At 41.0% G+C, this 22,822-nt stretch overlaps 2 protein-coding genes across 2 annotated transcripts; both read right to left on the bottom strand.

Moving 5' to 3' along the window:
- Positions 1-14,517: 14,517 nt before the first annotated feature.
- Positions 14,518-16,487, bottom strand: LOC127156511 (uncharacterized). Its single transcript, XM_051099396.1, has 7 exons — positions 16,391-16,487; positions 16,072-16,250; positions 15,834-15,884; positions 15,321-15,678; positions 15,129-15,239; positions 14,733-14,867; positions 14,518-14,621 (listed from the first exon to the last, which is right to left on the bottom strand). The coding sequence occupies exons 1-7, from the start codon at positions 16,485-16,487 to the stop codon at positions 14,518-14,520; spliced, it is 1,035 nt and encodes a 344-aa protein (XP_050955353.1).
- Positions 16,488-20,146: 3,659 nt separating this feature from the next.
- LOC127156510 (E3 SUMO-protein ligase ZBED1) lies at positions 20,147-22,345 on the bottom strand. Its single transcript, XM_051099394.1, has 2 exons — positions 20,927-22,345; positions 20,147-20,581 (listed from the first exon to the last, which is right to left on the bottom strand). Exons 1-2 carry the CDS (start codon positions 22,343-22,345, stop codon positions 20,147-20,149), a joined length of 1,854 nt encoding a protein of 617 aa, XP_050955351.1.
- Positions 22,346-22,822: the final 477 nt, after the last annotated feature.

The following is a 22,822-nucleotide window of genomic DNA, read 5'->3' as shown; positions in this document are numbered from 1 at the left end:
TATGTCGTTGTAACTTGGGTTACATTGTAACGAGTAATATTATTACCCAAATTTGATTAGTAATGTATTACTTTTGTAATGCGTTACTCCCAGCACTGGTTGTCAGTGTATGTACCCATCTACACTGTAATGATAAAAATCCATGCAGTGGTTTTTAATTAATCTGTAAAAATAATATCCCCTTTTTCAAATCGAGCCGATCTCAGATGCCTTGACTGACATGAGCTCTTACCTCAGATCAGCTGTAACAGTCCGACCTCCATTGTTTGGATGTCGGAGCAGGGATGTAAGTTAGACAAGAATATCTCCGATTGAGCGATTGAGGTGTTGTGTTGCTGGATGTAATAATGAACATAGTGGTCGTCATTTACTCCCGACATCTGAGCCGCTGAAGATGCAGTGGATTATGTTTGTTTGTGAAGGGAATGCGCCTCCCGATCTACATATATCCGTCTATGTTCACACGAATCATTCGTGATCCAGCTTCACTTACAGCAGAAGTGAGTATAAACGTTTTTAATGAATCTCTGCAATCACCTTTCCTTATAACGTGCTACACTCTAGAAAAAGCTGGGTTAAAAACAACCCAATTTGGCTTATTTTGGCAACCCAGCACTGGGTCAAAAAGGGATAAACCGAACGATGGGTTGTTTTGACCCAGCAAGTTGGGTTGAATATTTGCATGCATGTGAAAAGAAATACAGAAAAAGTATGGCATTAGCAGGTACAGAGTTTATAAATGAAGCACTGAACATTTGCTGACTATAACAGTTAAGACCAAATTTGACTTTTTTGGTAAATTTTGTATATTGTATAAAACTACTAAACACTATTTTACAATAGTTGTACAATTAGTTTAATAGTTTGTTTGTTTTTTTACACAAACTATTCTGGCATAACTAGCACTAATAAACCACAACATTAACACTGCAATTATAACATGTAACACAAGCAAATGTGTAAAGTATTGTGAGCATGTGTATGAATGAGTGTGAACTCCATTTCTACTAAAAAACACAGAACAAGCATTTGACATTTTGTTTTTACAGACTATACACTTACAGTTTGTTTCATAGTCCATGATCACATACAGAACATGCATCACTGCCAGTTTTCTTTATGTCTTTAAGATAATTGATGTAGTCATGAAGACCCATCAGCTCAGCAAAGGCGTGCGACATCTTTGACATTATCCAGGGCGGCCTCCTCCTTTAAAACCACTGTTGCATCAGTTTGAGGGAAAGATCATTTCTCCTGTTTGTCCCGCATCCATCCCAGTCACCACCTGCTCTTCATCAGTGGCCTAAAACAGAAAAACATTTAAAAAAGAAAACATTTAGTTAAAATGTAACCATTTTCAAACAGAGGTGCATCCAATTCTGTAAGGATGGGTAACTAGACTGTTTTATCATTTCAACCATATTGTGTGGTTGTGTATTGTCTTTGTCTACCACAGAATACTACAATAGCAGACAACGGTAACATTTATTTTCTAAAAATAACTCGCATCACTTGCCTTAAACCGTCTTTCCCTCTCTTCTGAAAAAGCTGAGCAGATCACCTCCACAAGTCTCACAAGTTGGTTTACTGCACTGAAAAACACAGACATCAGTGGTTTAACTAAAATGTGAACAAGTCATCATACTGTTGTTGCATCAAAATGTGAAGTAAACAGGCAGGAGACAACAGAAACATTTATTTTCTACAAATAACTCATATCAATCAAAAAAAGAATGAATCTATCCTGTCTCTGGCTTTGAACATCTACATAAAACATATTTATTCTTAGACACAAAAATAAATGAATAAAACAAAGATAACATTGAACATGAAATATTGTATATACCAATAAAAATGAAAAAGTATTTTTGTTTTGACTAATCACCTTTGAGAACAGATGCAGGACTGTTAGGGTGATCACTTACAACAGTGGTGTCCTGAAGGACCAACAGTTCAGCTCCAACCCGTCCACACGCCTGCTTGGAAGTTTGTGGTAATCCTGAAGACTGTGATCGGCTGGTTCAGCTGCACATGATTGGGGCTGGAGCTAAACTTTGCAATGGAAGTCAATACTCAAAAGACAAAGAAGACAAATGCTACACTAATGGTATAAAACCAATAAATAACACTATGTACAATAATATCTGAGAATGTAAAAGGAAGAAAAAATAAAATAAGTCAAGCATTACACAGGTTACAGTTATACAGTCAAGAGAAATCATAATATATGAATATGCGACCTTAATATTATTACCTGGGCTATATGTTTTTTTACTTTCATTATCCAGCTTATTTTTCAATGCAGAAGTAAGCTGTTTTCTGGTAATGTGTTAGACGTCCGGTTCATAATCCACCATAGGGAAATAACTATAAGAATATCGATAAGAATATCGAAGTGCAGTAAACGGTAAAACAGTTTGCACTACAAACCAGTGTGTTCATAATTAAGATAATACAATAAAATAATATGGTAAGACACACCAGTTTGCAATATCAAGCAGCAAAATGAGCTTTTCGTGCAGCTAAAAATAGCTGGAAGTGGATGAGACCGGAAACCAGACACAAAAAACCCCACTCTGAACGCACTCTTATGGGAAAAATAAGGTGGATATAACGCTTTTAACAGTACAGAACTGTGACAAAGCAACTGTACGGTATTGAATAGGAAATAGTGCATCAATAATGCAAAAGGGAAACAGTAAACACTCAATTTTCAGTTAAAGGCAGTTCATCATTGGATTCAATAATGTCATCAGGTCTTCACTGAGGATCCGTCTCTGGGGCTCATCTAGTCGATGTGGTCTCCGCTGACATTCAGGGCTGTAGAGGTCGTTTCTAGGTGCTGATCCACCGTTTGGGCTGGGTACGGACTGGATCTGGTGGTTAAGGTGACTTGGAATAAGATAAAAAAGAAACAGACTAATATTAGCGTAGATGCCATTCTTCTGACCATGCACTGAGTACATCGGGTGTTATGGGAAGTGTTCCCGGTTCCGGTTGACCTAATTAATGCCGCCTAACAATCCTTTAACGGATTTGAATTATAGGAATATGTTGATGTGTTACGTGTAAGCAAGGTTAAAGAGATGGGTCTTTAATCTAGATTTAAACTGACAGAGTGTGTCTGCGTCCCGAACAGTGTTGGGTAGATTGTTCCAGAGTTTGGGCGCTAGATAAGAAAATGATCTGCCGCCCGCGGTTGATTTTGATATTCTCGGTATTATCAAATTGCCAGAGTCTTGAGAACGCAGCGGACGTGAGGGACTATAATGTGATAAGAGCTCGCTCAGGTACTGAGGAGCTAAACCATTCAGGGCTTTATAAGTAATTAGCAAGATTTAAAATCTACACTATGTTTAATAGGGAGCCAGTGCAGTGTTGACAGAACCGGGCTAATATGATCATACTTTCTGGTTCTAGTAAGAACTCTAGCTGCTGCATTTTGGACCAGCTGGAGTTTGTTTATTAAGTGAGCAGAACAACCACCCAATAAAGCATTACAATAATCTAACCGTGAGGTCATAAACGCATGAATTAATGTTTCAGCATTTGACATTAAGAGCATATGTCGTAGTTTAGATATATTTTTGAGATGGAAAAATGCAGTTTTGCAAATGCTAGAGATGTGGTTTTAGAAGGAAAGATTACTATTAAATAGCACACCTAGGTTCCTAACTGATGATGAAGAAATATAGAGCTGAGTATCATCAGTATAACAGTGAAAGCTAACACCATATTTCCTGATGATATCACCCAAGGGTAACATGTAAAGCAAAAAGAGTAATGGTCCTAGTACTGAGCCTTGCGGTACTCCATACTGCACTTGTGATCGATATGATACCTCTTCATTTACTGCCACAAATTGATAGCGGTCAGATAAGTACGATTTGAACCATGCCAATGCACTACCACTAATGCCAGCATAATTTTCAAGTCTGTTCAAGAGAATGTTGTGGTCAACAATATCAAACGCAGCACTAAGATCCAGTAGCACTAACAGAGAGATACAACCACGATCAGATGACAAGAGCAGATCATTTGTAACTCTAATAAGAGCAGTCTCAGTATGGTACGGTCTAAAACCTGAATGAAAGGAACATAATTGTGAAGATACCACCTTTTCTAGTATCTTTGACAGAAAAGGGAGATTCGAGATTGGTCTGTAATTAATTAATTCGTTGGGGTCCAGTTGTGGTTTTTTAATGAGAGGCTTAATAGCAGCCAGTTTGAAGGTTTTGGGGACATATCCTAATGACAGTTTCGGGATCTATATAAAATAATCAACTAATGTCCTTTGCTTTACTAATGCACATTTTGTTATTTTTGTAAAGCTTTTGTAACATTATACACTATACCATGTTACAAATGATTTCTATTTCAGATAAATGCAGTTCTTCTGAAGAAACCTGAAACAATTCTGCTGAGCTGTTTTCAATGTTTATTTTTTAGCAGCAAATCAGAATATTAGAATGATTTTTAACAGAAATATAAAACATTTTAAATGGTAAAAGTATTTCGAAACATTACGGTTTTGCTGTACTTTGGAAGAGACGTCTTTAACAAACATGAACAATCTTACTGTTCAAAAACTTTTGACTGATAGTGTTTAACAAAAGACTGTAACCCGAACTAAACCAGAGCCACAGAGTCCTAAGAAAACTCAGATACACTGCGGAAAAACAAAATAGATATTTCTGACAACACTGTTGAGAAGCCTGAAAGATTCTGGGCTTTTGAAAAAGCATTTGGGGCTCGAGTCCCAAAAACCACATTTGAGCCACTTCAGAACATGATTATAAAATATAAATAAAACTATTATTGAGTATTTTATGTCCACACATAGCCTAATGCTTTCTATATGTGAAAATGGCAGCACAGCAGCACTCATGCTAAAACTCACAATGTATGTGGTGTTGATTTATATTCAGTATAGTAACATGTGCTTGTTTTATTGTTAAAAATAATACCCAGAGTATGACACTCAGTATCTACTAATGCATTTTTTTATCCAGCTTTGTCTGACAAAGATAAAAAAGATTGTTTAATTTACTCTGCAGTGTTTTTATACACAAAAAAATCATTCAAAGTGAATATTTTATTAGAAATGTTCACATGCTTTATTTGATGTAGTGATGACAGAGAAACACGAGCACGTGTAATGTGCTTCTCTGCTACTATGTGCTTTGTGTCTAATGGTTCCTTTTGACTACATCAGACGTCTTGGGAGACAAACGGCACATGCTGGAGCTCTCAGATGAGAACGTGAGGAGCACAAGTCTGCATCCTGATACAGTGATGTGCTCCAGTGGCGTCTAGACTGTGGAAGGAGGGAGCTGAAGTTGGAGGATCTTACTGCTGAGTGCGAGGATGCTGGATGAAGGTTTCAGTGTAGGCTTATAATCACTTCTTTGTTCCAGATAAATACATTATGATCCACAAATAAATGTTACACAACTCTGCCTGGCCTTCATTTACGTTACTCTTTCTGTGCATTTGTGAATCACAGCGCACATCTGTGGACTGCAAAACATTTCTAGTGTCAAGACGTGCAAGCAAATCCACAGACCGGTGGACCAAGGTCAACAAAAACGAAAGCAATTGATCAAAATCATTTTCCCAAAACAATTACTGAAAAACAAAGTGAAATAAAACATTTTATCAGTACTGCAAGTTTGACTAAAATAAATGCTGTGGGACGAGGGTTTGAGTCCCAGGTGTGATTTGTATGTGGTATAAAGTGAGCAAGAGTCGATATCATGCTTAAGATAAAAAATACATCTAATATTACATTACAGTACAATATTACTGTGTTATTATCAAATTGCATTTGCCATTCAGTCTAAAGCTTTTAAATATGACTTTATATTAATAATACATTTCCCCAAGAAAAATACACATGGATATATTTATGACATTTGTTTGCAGAAGTGTGGCATCACACCCTGAACTCCTGTAAATAGGCGCAATTAAAGAGTTGTGTTGATGTAACGAATGATCCACTGAAGGTGAGTAGGGAGCCATGGCGGAGCAGGCAGAGCAGGGACATGGACAGACCACTTGACTGTGACAGAGCGGGCAGTGAGTTCATGAATGGCCTCCATGGCCGTGACAGGAGAGGCAGTGAGTTCCTGGATGGGTGCCACCCCCTTGGAAGATTCTGCAGCCAAGGCTGGCACCTCTAGGGGTTCTGCAATGGACGCCGCATCCTCAGGAGGTTCTGCAGCAGGAGTCGCACCCCTGGAGACACTGGTGTGAATCCGTGGGCAGGAGAGACTTCTGGGAAAAACTTGTGGATAGGAGAGGCCTCTGGGACAAACTTGTGGACAGACGAGGCCTCTGGAGTGCAGTGTGCAGCCCATACACTCAAAATGGTAATGGCCATCACGGGCAGTGCAGTAGACAGAGGGATGTCCTCTGGGCTTGAGATCATAGGGATCCCAGCCGCACATGCTGACATCAGTGATGGGTCCATCACACTGGCAGTCATGACATGACATGGCTCTGGGAGATCAGACGAGACACGGCGTGGCTCTGGGAGATCAGACGAGACACGGCGTGGCTGTGGGAGATCAGACGAGGCAAGGCGTGGCTCTGGGAGATCAGATGAGGCATGTCTGGCTGTGGGAGATCAGACGAGACATGGCGTCTCCCACGGTGTGGAGCCACGCCGTGTGGCTGGCTCTGATCTTCCAGAGCCATGTCATGTCATGACTGCCAGTGTGATAGACCCACCACTGATGTGAACGCGTGCGGCTGGGATCCCTGTGATCTCAAGCCCAGAGGACATCCCTTTGTCTACTGCACTGCCCATGATGGTCATTGCCATTTTGAATGTGTGATCTGAACACTGCACTCCAGAGGCCTCGTCTGTCCATGAGTCTACTCCAGAGGCCCCTCCTGTCCACGAGTTTGTCCCAGATGCCTCTCTTGTCCACGGATTCGCGCCAGTGTCTCCAGAGGTGGCAGCTCCTGCTGCAGAACCTCCTGAGGATGCGGCGTCCACTGCAGATCCCCGAGAGGTGGCAGCTTTGGCTGCAGAATCTTCCAAGGGGGTGGCACCCATCCAGGAACTCACTGCCTCTTCTGTTACGGCCAAGGAGGCCATTCATGAACTCACTGCCTGGTCTGTCATGGTCAAGTGGTTTGTCGATGTTCCTGCTCTGCCATGGCTCCCTACTCACCTTTAGTGGATCATTCGTTACAGAATACACGACCGAAGAAATGAACCCTGCTGTCGGTGAGTCCGTTCATGCCAAGTCAAGTCTTTCGCTTTACAGTCAGGATGGAAACAGATTCATTTTGCATTCCTGAAGAGAATTTTCTATGGGCTCTTTGTTTTGTTAAACTGTCACCGTCCCACAGGTGCCGTTTTTCCCTGTCACTTATTTTAGTAATTATTGTAAATTAGATATCAGTCGAAAACTCAAAATTCATCCTGTGAAAGCCATTTTAAAAATCTTATAAACTTATTTATAACATATGGCTTTAACAATTTTATAATCAAAAATATTTTATATAATAACCTGCTGATTTATAGCCAAATGTTATTGGTTATAGTGAGAACATGCTATGATTGGCCAGCAGTAGACGGTGGGTGGAGTCCACTAGGGCTGTCACAATTCCTCGATTTTATGCGAGTGCTCGATTTGAAAAAAAATCCTTGATTACATTTTGCCCAGTTCGAGTTAATGGCGAAATACAGGAAGTGGCAAATTCCAAACGCAAGAATCCATGAAACATATTATTAGAATGTTTTCTAAAGCTGCGTGATAAATTAGATCCTAAAAATCACAATAAAGCATAATGCTATTGTGAAATCACAAATGCTAATATTCAATTAAATATATGCACTTTACTTATTTTACATGCGTGTAGGGAACTATTATCATTTACAGAGCATCTCAAACTCCATTTCTATGATTTTGGATTTATAATAACATTAATCTGGGAACCCGATGTGCATCATTTCATCATATTTTTAAGGTAAAATCATTTATAAACCTACGCATACACAGCGGAATACACCATTATCTTTCTCAATATCTGTACATTAGATCTATTGTTCGCAATATATTTTTTGCTTTAAAGTCCCCCTGTAGTGAAAATAAAGATTTTTATGTTGTTTATTTGTCTGTGTGGTGTTTTTAATATGCTTTTAGACAAACCATGTGCCAGTCCATTAATCAACACTGAGTATTTTCTCCTTAAAACTGTAGTTTCCCAAAGGCTGTCCCAGAAATACAGTTTGAAACAGCCCCTTTTTTCATGTCAAAGATAGATTCCTATCATTAGTATGCAAAATATACCAATATGATTATTAGCACAAAACGTTGATTAAATATTAAACAGGCCATTAAATAGAGCACACAGAGCATTAAATAAAGCACGCAGGGAATTAAATAGTGTATGTAGGGCATTAAATGGAGCACGTAGGGCATTAAATGGTGTATGTAGGGCATTAAATGGAGCACGTAGGGCATTAAATATAGGGCATTAAATGGAGCACGTAGGGCATTAAATGGAGCACGTAGGGCATTAAATGGAGCACGTAGGGCATTAAATGGAGCACTTAGGGCATTAAATGGAGCACGTAGGGCATTAAATGGTGTATGTAGGGCATTAAATGGAGCACGTAGGGCATTAAATGGAGCACGTAGGGCATTAAATGGAGCACGTAGGGCATTAAATGGTGTATGTAGGGCATTAAATGGAGCACCTAGGGCATTAAATGGAGCACGTAGGGCATTAAATGGTGTATGTAGGGCATTAAATGGAGCATGTAGGGCATTAAATGGAGCACGTAGGGCATTAAATGGTGTATGTAGGGCATTAAATGGAGCACGTAGGGCATTAAATGGTGTATGTAGGGCATTAAATGGAGCACGTAGGGCATTTAAATGGAGCATTAACGTAGGGCATTAAATGGAGCACGTAGGGCATTAAATGGAGCATGTAGGGCATTAAATGGTGTATGTAGGGCATTAAATGTAGGGCATTAAATGGTATGTAGGGCATTAAATGGAGCACGTAGGGCATTAAATGGTGCACGTAGGGCATTAAATGGAGCACGTAGGGCATTAAATGGAGCACGTAGGGCATTAAATGGAGCACGTAGGGCATTAAATGGAGCACGTAGGGCATTAAATGGTGTATGTAGGGCATTAAATGGAGCACGTAGGGCATTAAATGGAGCACGTAGGGCATTAAATGGTGTATGTAGGGCATTAAATGGAGCACGTAGGGCATTAAATGGTGTATGTAGGGCATTTAAATGGAGCACGTAGGGCATTAAATGGAGCACGTAGGGCATGTAGGGCATTAAATGGAGCACGTAGGGCATTAAATGGAGCATGTAGGCATTAAATTAAATGGAGCACGTAGGGCATTAAATAAATAGGGCATTAAATGTAGGGCATTAAATGTAGGGCATTAAATGGAGGGCATTAAATGGAGCACGTAGGGCATTAAATGGAGCAGGGTAGGGCATTAAATGGAGCACGTAGGGCATTAAATGGAGCACGTAGGGCATTAAATGGAGCACGTAGGGCATTAAATGGAGCACGTAGGGCATTAAATGGAGCATGTAGGGCATTAAATGGAGCACGTAGGGCATTAAATGGAGCACGTAGGGCATTAAATGGAGCATGTAGGGCATTAAATGGAGCACGTAGGGCATTAAATGGAGCACGTAGGGCATTAAATGGAGCACGTAGGGCATTAAATGGAGTAGGGCATTAAATGGAGCATGTAGGGCATTAAATGGAGTAGGGCATTAAATGGAGTAGGGCATTAAATGGAGCACGTAGGGCATTAAATGGAGCATGTAGGGCATTAAATGGAGCATGTAGGGCATTAAATGGAGTAGGGCATTAAATGGAGCATGTAGGGCATTAAATGGGCATGTAGGGCATTAAATGGAGCATGTAGGGCATTAAATGGAGCATAGGGCATTAAATGGAGCATGTAGGGCATTAAATGGAGTAGGGCATTAAATGGAGTAGGGCATTAAATGGAGCACGTAGGGCATTAAATGGAGTAGGGCATTAAATGGAGTAGGGCATTAAATGGAGCATGTAGGGCATTAAATGGAGTAGGGCATTAAATGGAGCATGTAGGGCATTAAATGGAGTAGGGCATTAAATGGAGCAGTAGGGCATTAAATGGAGCATGTAGGGCATTAAATGGAGCACGTAGGGCATTAAATGGAGCATGTAGGGGCATTAAATGGGGCATTAAATGTAGGGCATTAAATGGAGCATGTAGGGCATTAAATGGAGTAGGGCATTAAAATGTAGGGCATTAAATGGGCAGTAGGGCATTAAATGGAGCACGTAGGGCATTAAATGGAGTAGGGCATTAAATGGAGGGCATTATAGGGCATTAAATGGAGCATGTAGGGCATTAAATGGGCATGTAGGGCATTAAATGGGTATGTAGGGCATGTAGGGCATTAAATGGAGCATGTAGGGCATTAAATGGAGCATGTAGGGCATTAAATGGAGCACGTAGGGCATTAAATGGAGCATGTAGGGCATTAAATGGGGTAGGGCATTAAATGGGCATGTAGGGCATTAAATGGAGCATGTAGGGCATTAAATGGAGCATGTAGGGCATTAAATGGAGCACGTAGGGCATTAAATGGAGCACGTAGGGCATTAAATGGAGCATGTAGGGCATTAAATGGAGCACGTAGGGCATTAAATGGAGCATGTAGGGCATTAAATGGGCATTAAATGGAGTAGGGCATTAAAATGTAGGGCATTAAATGGAGCATGTAGGGCATTAAATGGAGGGCATTAAATGTAGTAGGGCATTAAATGGAGCATGTAGGGCATTAAATGGAGCACGTAGGGCATTAAATAGAGCACGTAGGGCATTAAATGGAGTAGGGCATTAAATGGAGCACGTAGGGCATTAAATAGAGCACGTAGGGCATTAAATACGTAGGGCATTAAATGGTGCATGTAGGGCATTAAATGGAGCATGTAGGGCATTAAATGGTAGGGCATTAAATGGAGTAGGGCATTAGTAGGGCATTAAATGGAGCATGTAGGGCATTAAATGGAGCATGTAGGGCATTAAATGGAGCAGTAGGGCATTAAATGGGCATGTAGGGCATTAAATGGAGCACGTAGGGCATTAAATGGAGCATGTAGGGCATTAAATGGAGCAGTAGGGCATTAAATGGAGCATGTAGGGCATTAAATGCATGTAGGGCATTAAATGGAGTAGGGCATTAAATGGAGCATGTAGGGCATTAAATGGAGTAGGGCATTAAATGGAGCATGTAGGGCATTAAATGGAGCATGTAGGGCATTAAATGCAGTAGGGCATTAAATGGAGCACGTAGGGCATTAAATGGAGTAGGGCATTATGTAGGGCAGGGCATTAAATGGAGCATGTAGGGCATTAAATGGAGTAGGGCATTAAATGGGCATGTAGGGCATTAAATGGTAGGGCATTAAATGTAGGGCATTAAATGCATGTAGGGCATTAAATTAAATGTAGGGCATTAAATGGAGTAGGGCATTAAAATGTAGGGCATTAAATGGAGCATGTAGGGCATTAAATGGAGCATGTAGGGCATTAAATGGAGCATGTAGGGCATTAAATGGAGCATTAAATGGTAGGGCATTAAATGGAGCATGTAGGGCATTAAATGGGCAGTAGGGCATTAAATGGAGCACGTAGGGCATTTAAATAGGGCATAAAATAGTAGGGCATTAAATGGAGCATGTAGGGCATTAAAATAGGGCATTAAATGTAGGGCATTAAATGGAGCACGTAGGGCATTAAATGGGAGTAGGGCATTAAATGGAGCATGTAGGGCATTAAATGGAGCACGTAGGGCATTAAATGGAGCATGTAGGGCATTAAATGGAGCACGTAGGGCATTAAATGGTAGGGCATTAAATGGGTAGGGCATTAAATGGATGTAGGGCATGTAGGGCATTAAATGGAGCATGTAGGGCATTAAATGGAGCACGTAGGGCATTAAATGGAGCACGTAGGGCATTAAAAGCATGTAGGGTAAATGTAGGGCATTAAATGGAGCACGTAGGGCATTAAATGGAGTAGGGTAGGGCATTAAAATAGGGTAGGGCATTAAATGGAGCACGTAGGGCATTAAATGGGCATTAAATGTAGGGCATTAAATGGAGCATGTAGGGCATTAAATGGAGCATGTAGGGCATTAAATGGGTAGGGCATTAAACGTAGGGCATTAAATGGAGGGCATTAAACGTAGGGCATTAAATGGGCATGTAGGGCATTAAATGGAGCACGTAGGGCATTAAATGGAGCACGTAGGGCATTAAATGGAGCATGTAGGGCATTAAATGGAGCATGTAGGGCATTAAATAGAGCACGTAGGGCATTAAATGGAGCACGTAGGGCATTAAATGTAGGGCATTAAATGGAGCATGTAGGGCATTAAATGGAGCACGTAGGGCATTAAATGGAGCACGTAGGGCATTAAATGGAGCATGTAGGGCATTAAATGGAGCATGTAGGGCATTAAATGGAGCATGTAGGGCATTAAATGGAGCACGTAGGGCATTAAATGGAGCACGTAGGGCATTAAATGGAGCATGTAGGGCATTAAATGGAGCATGTAGGGCATTAAATGGAGCATGTAGGGCATTAAATGGAGCACGTAGGGCATTAAATGGAGCATGTAGGGCATTAAATGGAGCATGTAGGGCATTAAATGGAGCACGTAGGGCATTAAATGGAGCACGTAGGGCATTTAAATGGAGCACGTAGGGCATTAAATGGTGTATGTAGGGCATTAAATGGAGCATGTAGGGCATTAAATGGAGCATGTAGGGCATTAAATGGAGCACGTAGGGCATTAAATGGAGCATGTAGGGCATTAAATAGAGCACGTAGGGCATTAAATGGAGCATGTAGGGCATTAAATGGTGTAGGGCATTAAATAGAGCACGTAGGGCATTAAATGGAGCACGTAGGGCATTAAATAGAGCACGTAGGGCATTAAATGGAGCATGTAGGGCATTAAATGGTGTAGGGCATTAAATGGAGCATGTAGGGCATTAAATGGAGCATGTAGGGCATTAAATGGAGCATGTAGGGCATTAAATGGGCATTGTAGGGCATTAAATGGAGCATGTAGGGCATTAAATGGAGCACGTAGGGCATTAAATGGAGCACGTAGGGCATTAAATGGAGCATGTAGGGCATTAAATGGAGCACGTAGGGCATTTAAATGGCATTAAGCATGTAGGGCATTAAATGGAGCATGTAGGGCATTAAATGGAGCACGTAGGGCATTAAATGGAGCATGTAGGGCATTAAATGTAGGGCATTAAATGGAGCACGTAGGGCATTAAATGGAGCACGTAGGGCATTAAATGGTAGGGCATTAAATGTAGGGCATTAAATGGAGCACGTAGGGCATTAAATGGAGCACGTAGGGCATTAAATGGAGCACGTAGGGCATTAAATGGAGCATGCATGTAGGGCATTAAATGGAGCATGTAGGGGTAGGGCATTAAATGGAGCACGTAGGGCATTAAATTAAGGGCATTAAATGGAGCATGTAGGGCATTAAATGGAGGAGGGCATGGAGTAGGGCATTAAATGGAGCATGTAGGGCATTAAAAATGTAGGGCATTAAATGGAGCATGTAGGGCATTAAATTAAATGGAGCATGTAGGGCATTAAATGGAGCATGTAGGGCATTAAATGGAGCATGTAGGGCATTAAATGGAGCATGTAGGGCATTAAATGGAGCATGTAGGGCATTAAATGGAGCATGTAGGGCATTAAATGGAGCATTAAATAAATGTAGGGCATTAAATGGAGCATGTAGGGCATTAAATGGAGCATGTAGGGCATTAAATGGAGCACGTAGGGCATTAAATGGAGCATGTAGGGCATTAAATGGTGTAGGGCATTAAATGGAGCATGTAGGGCATTAAATGGAGCATGTAGGGCATTAAATGGTGTAGGGCATTAAATAGAGCACGTAGGGCATTAAATGGAGCATGTAGGGCATTAAATGGAGTAGGGCATTAAATGGAGCATGTAGGGCATTAAATGGAGTAGGGCATTAAATGGAGCATGTAGGGCATTAAATGGTGTAGGGCATTAAATGGAGCACGTAGGGCATTAAATGGAGTAGGGCATTAAATGGAGCAGTAGGGCATTAAATGGAGCATGTAGGGCATTAAATGGAGTAGGGCATTAAATGGAGCATGTAGGGCATTAAATGGAGTAGGGCATTAAATAGAGCATGTAGAGCATCAAATAGAGCACGTAGCACGTTCACCTGTTTGTGGTGCACGTCTTGACACCAGAAATGTTTCTCAATCCACAAATGCACACTGTGATGCACAAATGCACAATAAGTTGAAGAAGTTGTGTTTGTGAATCTCTTCACATTCATTTGTGGATCCCTGGAATAAAGGAACAGTTCTAACCCCATAGCTGAAAAACCTGCTGATGAGAGCAGCTTTTGGCTCTGGATGAGGAGAAAGGAGAAGTGCTGAGGTACTAACGTCTAACCCGAGACTCAGCTGCAGGGCTGGAAGGGAGACGTCCCGAGTTAGAAGAGTGAAGCGTGGGTGAGAGCTGCTGACGAACAGGGGAACATCCACCTGTGTAACAATGAGAGCATGACAATAAGCTGCTGTTCTGAATTGAAAAGAGCTTTTTCTGATTTAAAAAGCCTGAGTTGATGAAAAGAGCATCTCTTTTCTTAGGCTTACTTTTTTCAGTTGTGGAAGGTTCTTTAAACCAAGCATGATCTGTAATGTCCTTAAAGAAGTCTGGTATCGATAATCTTCTGTTCGTATATACTTCTCTTTTCATCATTTTAAGTTTCTGAAGAAGATCGCTGCAATCTGTGAGTTTTCATAAGAGAGCTGATTAGTCATATTTGTCCTTACTGACACATTTTGAGATTCACGGTAATGTGATGAAATACAATGCATTTGTTGCTGTTCTCTCAATGCCATGAAAATAATCAATGTTAAACATTCATTGTAATTTGTCAGTGTTTTACACTTTGCTCAATTTTCACTAATCATTTACTGACTCTTGTGTCAGAGCTTTATGTTTTTCAAGCAATGCAATTTCCATTTTGTTGTTGTTATTGGTCTCACCTTCAGAAAGGTTTTCTTCCACCGGAATTCCTCTGACAAGCTTTTTCATCAACTTCATTAAGATTTCAACTGCCCATATTACTAATGTCACTTTGAGCCTTGGGAGATATACTGTGAACAATAGATTTCCAGTGTTTAGTAAAACATCATCCATTAGTCATTAATAAACTGTTTTTGAAAAAGACAACTCACATGCTCTTGGGACGTAGCGTGCACGTTTCAAGTCTAATAACTTTAGCCGCAGTGTGTCCGGGCTGATGACAATATTTCTCAAACTTGGGGCAGGACAAACACCACGATCAACACAATGACACAGTGTGACAGTGAGCTGAAGCATGATGCGTCTTGCGATTTCTTCATTGAAGTGACCTCTGTTTTTTCTAATGAACTTAGTCAGATGCACACAGGGGCAGGCATATTCCATGATCAAGACGTCTTTTTCCTCCATAATAAACCAGTCATATAATCGTATGACATGGTCGCAGGTCGGAGGCCTTTGAAGCACCAACATTACAAACGCCTCGCGACACAGAGGTCTGAAAAAATCAGGCTACAGAAAAGAGAATGACAAAAGGTTAGCTGACTCCCAACTTCACATGCACTATATAATGATGATTTTAGGCTTTGAATGACTTTCCATACATCTACAGCACATACAGAATTTAATAAAAACAATTCTTAACAGACAATTTCATGAAAACTTACCAATATCAGCGTACTTTCTGGAAATTTCCTCCTCACAAATTTGATGAGCACCTAAAATTTAAGAAAATGTTTGCAAACATTAGTAAACTGATGCTTTTTTGTTTGTATTCATGATACAATCTTTACACTTTTAAACATGTGTTGATCGAAGTAGTAAACAGTGATGTCTATGTCAGGACTCACAGTTCACAGAAAAAACACAAGGCAAAAACTTTAGTTATACAGAAAAAGAACATACTTGTTGGCCATCCGATCTTCTTATTCCTTCATGGACATGGCCTGCCAATTTCACTCTTTCTCCCACTTCATAAAGAGAGCGAAAGTATTCTGCTCCATGTTGCAGTCTCGCTTCATACGGAGAGTAGAAGTATCGTGAGACAAGTTCCCGTCTCAGTCTATAATAAGGCATTAAGTCATCTGAAAAACACACAATAGCAATTCAGCATGAGACCTGTGCAGATCAGGTGAGGAACCAGTTGGAGTAGAGATTGAAGCTAAAACCAGAAACCACAGGCTAGAACTGACATGAATCCCAGCAATAATAACTAGATACTCACTACAAACTGGGTACTCAAGTGGATCCATGTGCTCAGTCGGTTCTTGTCCGGATGTTTCTGTCTGCTCCTGCGTTTGCTCCCAGTTAGGCCTCCGCATTCGGGTGAACCAAAATATGTCCTCAAAATTGTTATAATCCCGGAACTCAAGCAGATATGCCGGAAATGGTCTGGGTGTTTGTACTGACTCCCAGCTAGGCAGCAGCGTAACCGCGCTATCCAAATAGTTGTCAATCTCGTTCCTATAGGACGGACGCCAATAAATGACTTCTGACGGATCTGGTCTGAACGTTCGTGGTCTCTCCTGTGGTCTCTCCTGTGGTCTCTCCTGTGGTCTCTCCTGCGGTCTCTCCTGTGGTCTCTCCTGTGGTCTCTCCTCCCGGTCAGGCACACAAGGACACATTTTGGCTTTAAGGGTTTGGAAGCGGCGCTTTACAGCCTTTCTCACTCTCCGGAAACAAGCACGGGCTCTCCTACATTTTCTCCTACAGTTTCCTGCCAAACAAAGAATATTGATGAGAAACATTTTAGTATTAACACAGATTACAGCTGAATGATGAACTTGTAAAACTGTCCTAATGTAGAGCTGCTTTATGTTGTTCATGAGGTTCATGAGGCTCATCCAAATTACAAACACAGTGCTGATGCTGTGCTACACACAGAGCTCACACAGTAATCGCCTCCTACTATTATTTCTGCATATATGTCAGTATTGATTTGTATTGACACTGGCAGTTACCTCTAGGGTTGTTTTGTGGTTCAGACGCGTCTGTTTGGTTGTTTTGTGGTTCAGACGCGTCTGTTTGGTTGTTTTGCGGTTCAGACGCGTCTGTTGGGTTGTTTTGCTGGTTCAGGCGTCTGTTGGGTTGTTTTGCGGTTCAGACGCGTCTGTTGGGTTGTTTTGTGGTTCAGACGCGTCTGTTGGGTTGTTTTGTGGTTCAGACGCGTCTGTTGGTAAGTACTCAAATGCGTCCTCAAACACGTCGCTGCTGCTCTCAGCTGACACTACAGCACTACTCTGCATCGCTTGAGCACGATCAAACACTGGCTGGGACTCAAGTGGATCTGTATCTACTGTCAGTTCTTGTATGGATGTTTGTGGATTCTCCTGCGGTGGCTCCTGGTCAGGTACACAAGGACACACTTTGGCTTTAAGGGTTTGAAGTGGCGTTTTACAGCCTTCCGCACTGTCCGGAAACAAGCACGGCCTTTCCTCCCTTTTGTGTGTTTTTCTGAAAACAAAGAATATTGATGGAAAACATTTTATTATTAACACAGATTACAGCTGAATGATGAACTTGTAAAACTGTCCTAATGTAGAGCTGCTTTATGTTGTTCATGTGAATGATTAGCAGGTTTTGCACTGAAGTTCATGTTTCTGAAAGAGGCTTAGGCAAATTGCTGATGCTGTGCTACACAGAAGTCACACAGTAATTGTCTCCTACTATTTATTTATGTATATATGTCAGTTTTGATTTGTATTGACATTGTCAGTCACCTGTTGGGCTGTTTTGTTGTTCAGGTGCATCTGTTGCTGCTGGGATGTTTCTCAGAGGACACAGACAGCACGTCTGTTGGGTTGTTTTCTGGTTCTCTCCGTCTCCACTGGTAAGTACTCGAATGTGTCCTCAAACACATCGCTGCTGCTCTCAGCTGACACTACAGCACTACTCTGTGTCACTTGAGCACGATCAAACACTGTCTGGAACTCAAGTGGATCTGTATCTACTGTCAGTTCTTGTATGGATGTTTGTGGATTCTCCTGTGGTGGCTCCTGGTCAGGCACACGAGGACACACTTTGGCTTTGAGGGTTTGAAAGTGGCGTTTTACAGCCTTCCGCACTGTCTGGAAACAAGCACGGCCTTTCCTCCCTTTTGTGTGTTTTTCTGCAAACAAAAAATATTGATGAAAACATCTTTATTATTAACACAGATTACAGCTGAATGATGAACTTGTAAATGTGGAGCTGCCTTATGTTTGTAGGCTTGCATTTAATACACAAGCCCCGAGCTGAGGGGTTAAATACTGTAACCTCATTTTATGAGTTGACTATTCCTTTAAAATAATACATTACCACTTGACTTGGAAAGCATGTGTGGGCTCAAATATGAAAGTGGATCCCAAAAGAGATAAAAATGCCCAAAACAAAGTGTAAAGTCAGTTAAATTTGTTACATTTTTTCCCTGAAGCTCAAGGCATATTTTAAGGCAGGCCTAGGAGACGATTCAGATCATGGCAAAGGTAGGTCATATGCTAACAGTAGCTAGATATAATAGTCATAATTACTCAGACAATTATCTCCTTTTTCATCTGAGCATAATTCAGTTTGCAGTGGTATTTATATATAAATATTTATATGTATTTATATATGTCTATGAACGATTCTGCATAAATGTAATTAAACAGGCCTGTCAAACATATTAACGTATTGTTTTATCGTAAATAAACTCTTGTATCTGTATTATTAAACAAAAGCTGCTTCTGCCTTTGGAAAGCACTTAATAGTGTCTGATGTTTCCACATAATCTAACGTCTTTAAAGCAAGATATTTGGGCACATTTCGAGTTTCTGAAACCAAAATTGTAGATAGTAGCAGGTTTTGCACTGAAGTTCATGTTTCTGAAAGAGGCTCAGCCAAATTGCTTATGCTGTGCTACACAGAAGTCACACAGTAATCGTTTTCTACTATTTATTTCTGTATATATGCCAGTTTTAATGCGTATTGACATTGTCAGTCACCTGTTGGGCTGTTTTGTTGTTCAGGAGCATCTGTTGGGCCGCTGCTCGGGTGTTTCTCAGCGGACACAACAGCGACACTCGACGGTTGAGCTCTGCTGCTGCTCTCCGTCTCCTCCGGTGAGTTTACACACATGATATTCGATTTCTGCATCTTCCCTCTTGTTTGTAAACTGTATTTGACTACTGTGTCTATAGCTTGTGTGTTTGTATTCGTTTCCATTCGCTTTAATCGCTATTGACTGCAGGAGCTCTTTACTCTGGAATCGCTAGAATCAACTGAGCCCGCGCTCCCGTCTGTGACGTAATAAATAGAACACGCGCGCCTCCGCGGCCGTTAAGTCACGTGACCGCGCTACAGGAATGCTTACGCCGCTGTTGTTAGATATTAGGGCTGTATACCTTGGAGAACCTGGCGATACGATACATACCTCGATACACAGGTCACGATTCGATACGTACCTCGATACAGAGCTGTCTCGATATGATTTGATACAATGTGACACGATTCGATACGATTCAATAAAAATACATGGGCCAGAGCCAATTAGTTAATGCTGAACACATTTACTCAACAAACAGAACTCAATTTATTGAAGACAAAAGTGCATTATAACAAAGTGCATTTTGCTTAAATATTTGCAGCTTTAAGTGCTCTGATTAATTGTACACAAATTGTATTAATCTGGAAATTACCACAAGTCAACATTTAACTTTCCAAGGGTACAGTCTGAGCTCACACAAGCACAAAATCTTCTTCTTATTCTTAACTTCTTATTAAATCTTCTTATAATTCTTTTTTGTGACACCATGTACTGCCATAACATATTTCACTATGAAATCACTTAAATGCTATATCTTGCTTTAACATTTGGCACAACAACAAATCTACCTCATAACAGGATGGATTTTTAAAATCTTAAGGCTAAACCAGGTTTGTCCTCAAAAAGGCAGGTTGAACAAAAATCACTGCAGCAACAAAACAATAACCTGAGGATACTCTTGGTAATGCTAGCTTTATCCTATGACTTAAGATTTTTGTTCAAAAACAGAAGTTGGTCAACATGCTTTGAGCTTAGTACACTTCTCTGTGCTGTTACGATATCGCCTGCCGTAGAGAAAACGCGCTCCGAGGAGACACTAGTCCCTGGAATGCACAGGTACACTTTGGCAAGGCGTGACATTAGTGGATATTCATTCTGGTGCTCTTTCCACCAACTGAGTGGACTTCCCTCAGCAAGAGACAGGGGTGGTGCCTCCTTGTACCTTGACATCTCCTCTTCTGCCTGGGCCTGTGTGGTTCTGTGTCTCACCGCAGGACCTGCACTGTAAGTTGAACCAAGCAGATCAGCCAAACAGCACAAGTCCTTTTTCTTCTTGGGTGGTGGGCTGGCAGGAATGTCATCCTTGTCTTCCACATGATTGTCCTCCTGTCCTGGTATCACTTTAGCCTCTTCCTGTTATGCAAAATACAGATTTTTTATCAATAAACCCATAGTTAATTCTATAAAGAGCATATTCAAAGACATTTAATAGTTAGTTTGCCTTTTATTTAATGCGATGAACTGACAAACCTTTACAATATATTGTTTTGCTAGTATAGTGCTTTACATGAAGTATATGTTTGAAACCATTTAGTTTTTTTAAGCTCTAACATACTATTATGAATTTGAAATTATGAACTGAATATTTCGTTTTATTACACTTAGTGTATATGTGTGTGTGTGTGAGTGTGTTTGTTTGTTTTTTTATGTTTTTTAACTATGTAATGCTAATGTTAATGACACAGTGAAAGGGCTTACCTGAAATAGTTCTTGAATTCTTCGAGCTTCTGCAGTGATTCTCAAGTATATTTCCTCTCGTTCATCATCAGGAAGGAAGGGCAAAGCTTTGAATCCTGGATCGAGTGCTGAACATACATACATGGTCTCTTTCTGCTGATCCATGTACCTCTTGCTCAAATCTTGGCAAATAGCCGCTTTGATTTCTTTCACTATCTCACTATCTGCTCTGCTCTCTTGGAAATCCTGGATGAGCTGAGCATGAAGAGGGGCCACAACTGACAGTGTTGGAGAGCTTTCTTTTGACATTACAAGAGTAGCAATCTTCATGGGCTTCATTGCATCCACCATCTCCTCCGCAGATGTAATGTCCGACTCACATAGGGTGCAAACTTCTTTCTCGGTTTTCCTAAGCTCGTTGGACAGAAGAGCAGCGGAGACAGCGGGTTGCTGCTCAAGAAAGCGCTCAAGCATATCATGCGCGCTATTCCAGCGCGTCACAACATCAGTGATCAGTTTATGTTCAGGCAACTCGAGCAACTTCTGCTTCTGTCGAAGTACGTGGCTGGCTGTGATACTGCGCTTTAAAAAGGTGGATATCCGTCTAACATGTCCCAATAAACGAGCGACAGCAGGAAGCTTCAGTGCACGCTGCGAGGCCAGGTTTAAAGTGTGAGCGAAGCACCTGAAATGCAACATACCGGCAAGCTCCGCTGCGACGCTCATATTTGCGGCGTTGTCAGTCACAATAGCTGGGTCTTTGGATACGAGGTCCCACTCCTCCAGCGCCGCTTTCAGTAACTCTGCAATGTTTGACCCCGTATGGCTCTTGTGCATGGCTCGCGTTTGTAACACGTGCGACATCAGTTCCCACTCCTCGTCAACGTAATGGCAAGTGATTGTAACAAAAGCTTCCGTGGCTCGCGATGTCCACCCGTCACAAGTCAGTGCCACTCGTGGGGCAGAACTCAGGGCTGACTTAACATCGTCTTTGACTTTGTCATATATTCTCGGTACTGCTTTGTCGGTCATGTAGCTGCGGGTAGGGATCACGTAACGGGGATCTAACGTGTTGATCAAGCCTGTGTTCTCGACGACACTGTAGGGACATAAACCTTTGCAAATATAATGCACCACAGACTCCGTAATCTTCTGTGCATGGACTGAGTTAGATGGAAGCTTGGATGTTGTGTTGTCCAAAGTAGTTTGCGTGGGGTCCCGTGTTTTTTTGGGCTGCGGCGAAGCTAGCTTGTCTGCATGGTGTCTTTGCAGGTGGGAGCGCAGGTTAGTTGTATTACCGGTGTAGCGTATAGAAGCCTGGCAATGCTTGCAGATTGCATTTGTTTTATCGATCCCTTGGTTTCCTTCCTTTGCTTTAAAACCAAAATGTGTCCAAACATCTGCCTTTAGGGACAACGGCGCTTCTAAAATCTTCGACATTTTCCATGACTTTTTTGAAACTCGCGGGCGCCGCTGCGCCCCCTAATGGCTGGGCGGAGTATCGATACTAAGGGCTAGAATGTCGATACTGTATCTTTTTTTATTATATCGGTATGTATCTAAGAATCGATATTTTGAGCACACCCCTATTAGATATACTGCGCAATATATATTTAATATAAATGTATATTAATGTTAATAGAAAAAAATAATAATGTTAATAGAATATAATGTAATATATAATAATAATATAATATAATATAATATAATATAATATATATTTATAATAATATATATATATATATAAAATATAAAATTTTCTTCTTCTTCTTTGTATTGCTTAAATGTTACAACCAAACAAGGTACATAATCACATACCAAAATATAACCAATCTAGTTCAGCCTTAGCTAATCATAGCCAGAAATAGAATTTAAAAAAGCATCAAAATAAACCAAACTATGAGAAAGGAAAAAGAA

The sequence above is a fragment of the Labeo rohita genome, chromosome 25 (assembly GCF_022985175.1).
Source record: "Labeo rohita strain BAU-BD-2019 chromosome 25, IGBB_LRoh.1.0, whole genome shotgun sequence".
Lineage (NCBI taxonomy): Eukaryota > Metazoa > Chordata > Actinopteri > Cypriniformes > Cyprinidae > Labeo > Labeo rohita.
Note: the sequence above shows the minus strand (reverse complement) of the source record. Positions and strands in the feature narration are given on the sequence as shown.

Excerpts from the sequence above, each read along its gene's own strand:
- LOC127156511 (XM_051099396.1), bottom strand. The coding sequence starts at position 16,487 with ATGCGGAGGCCTAACTGGGAGCAAACGCAGGAGCAGACAGAAACATCC. Across the intron at positions 15,679-15,833 it reads CAGAAAGTACGCTGATATTG|CCTGATTTTTTCAGACCTCT; the intron begins GTAAGTTTTCAT and ends TCTTTTCTGTAG. Across the intron at positions 14,622-14,732 it reads ACCTTCCACAACTGAAAAAA|GTGGATGTTCCCCTGTTCGT; the intron begins GTAAGCCTAAGA and ends ATTGTTACACAG.
- LOC127156510 (XM_051099394.1), bottom strand. The coding sequence starts at position 22,345 with ATGTCGAAGATTTTAGAAGCGCCGTTGTCCCTAAAGGCAGATGTTTGG. Across the intron at positions 20,582-20,926 it reads GAATTCAAGAACTATTTCAG|GAAGAGGCTAAAGTGATACC; the intron begins GTAAGCCCTTTC and ends TTTGCATAACAG.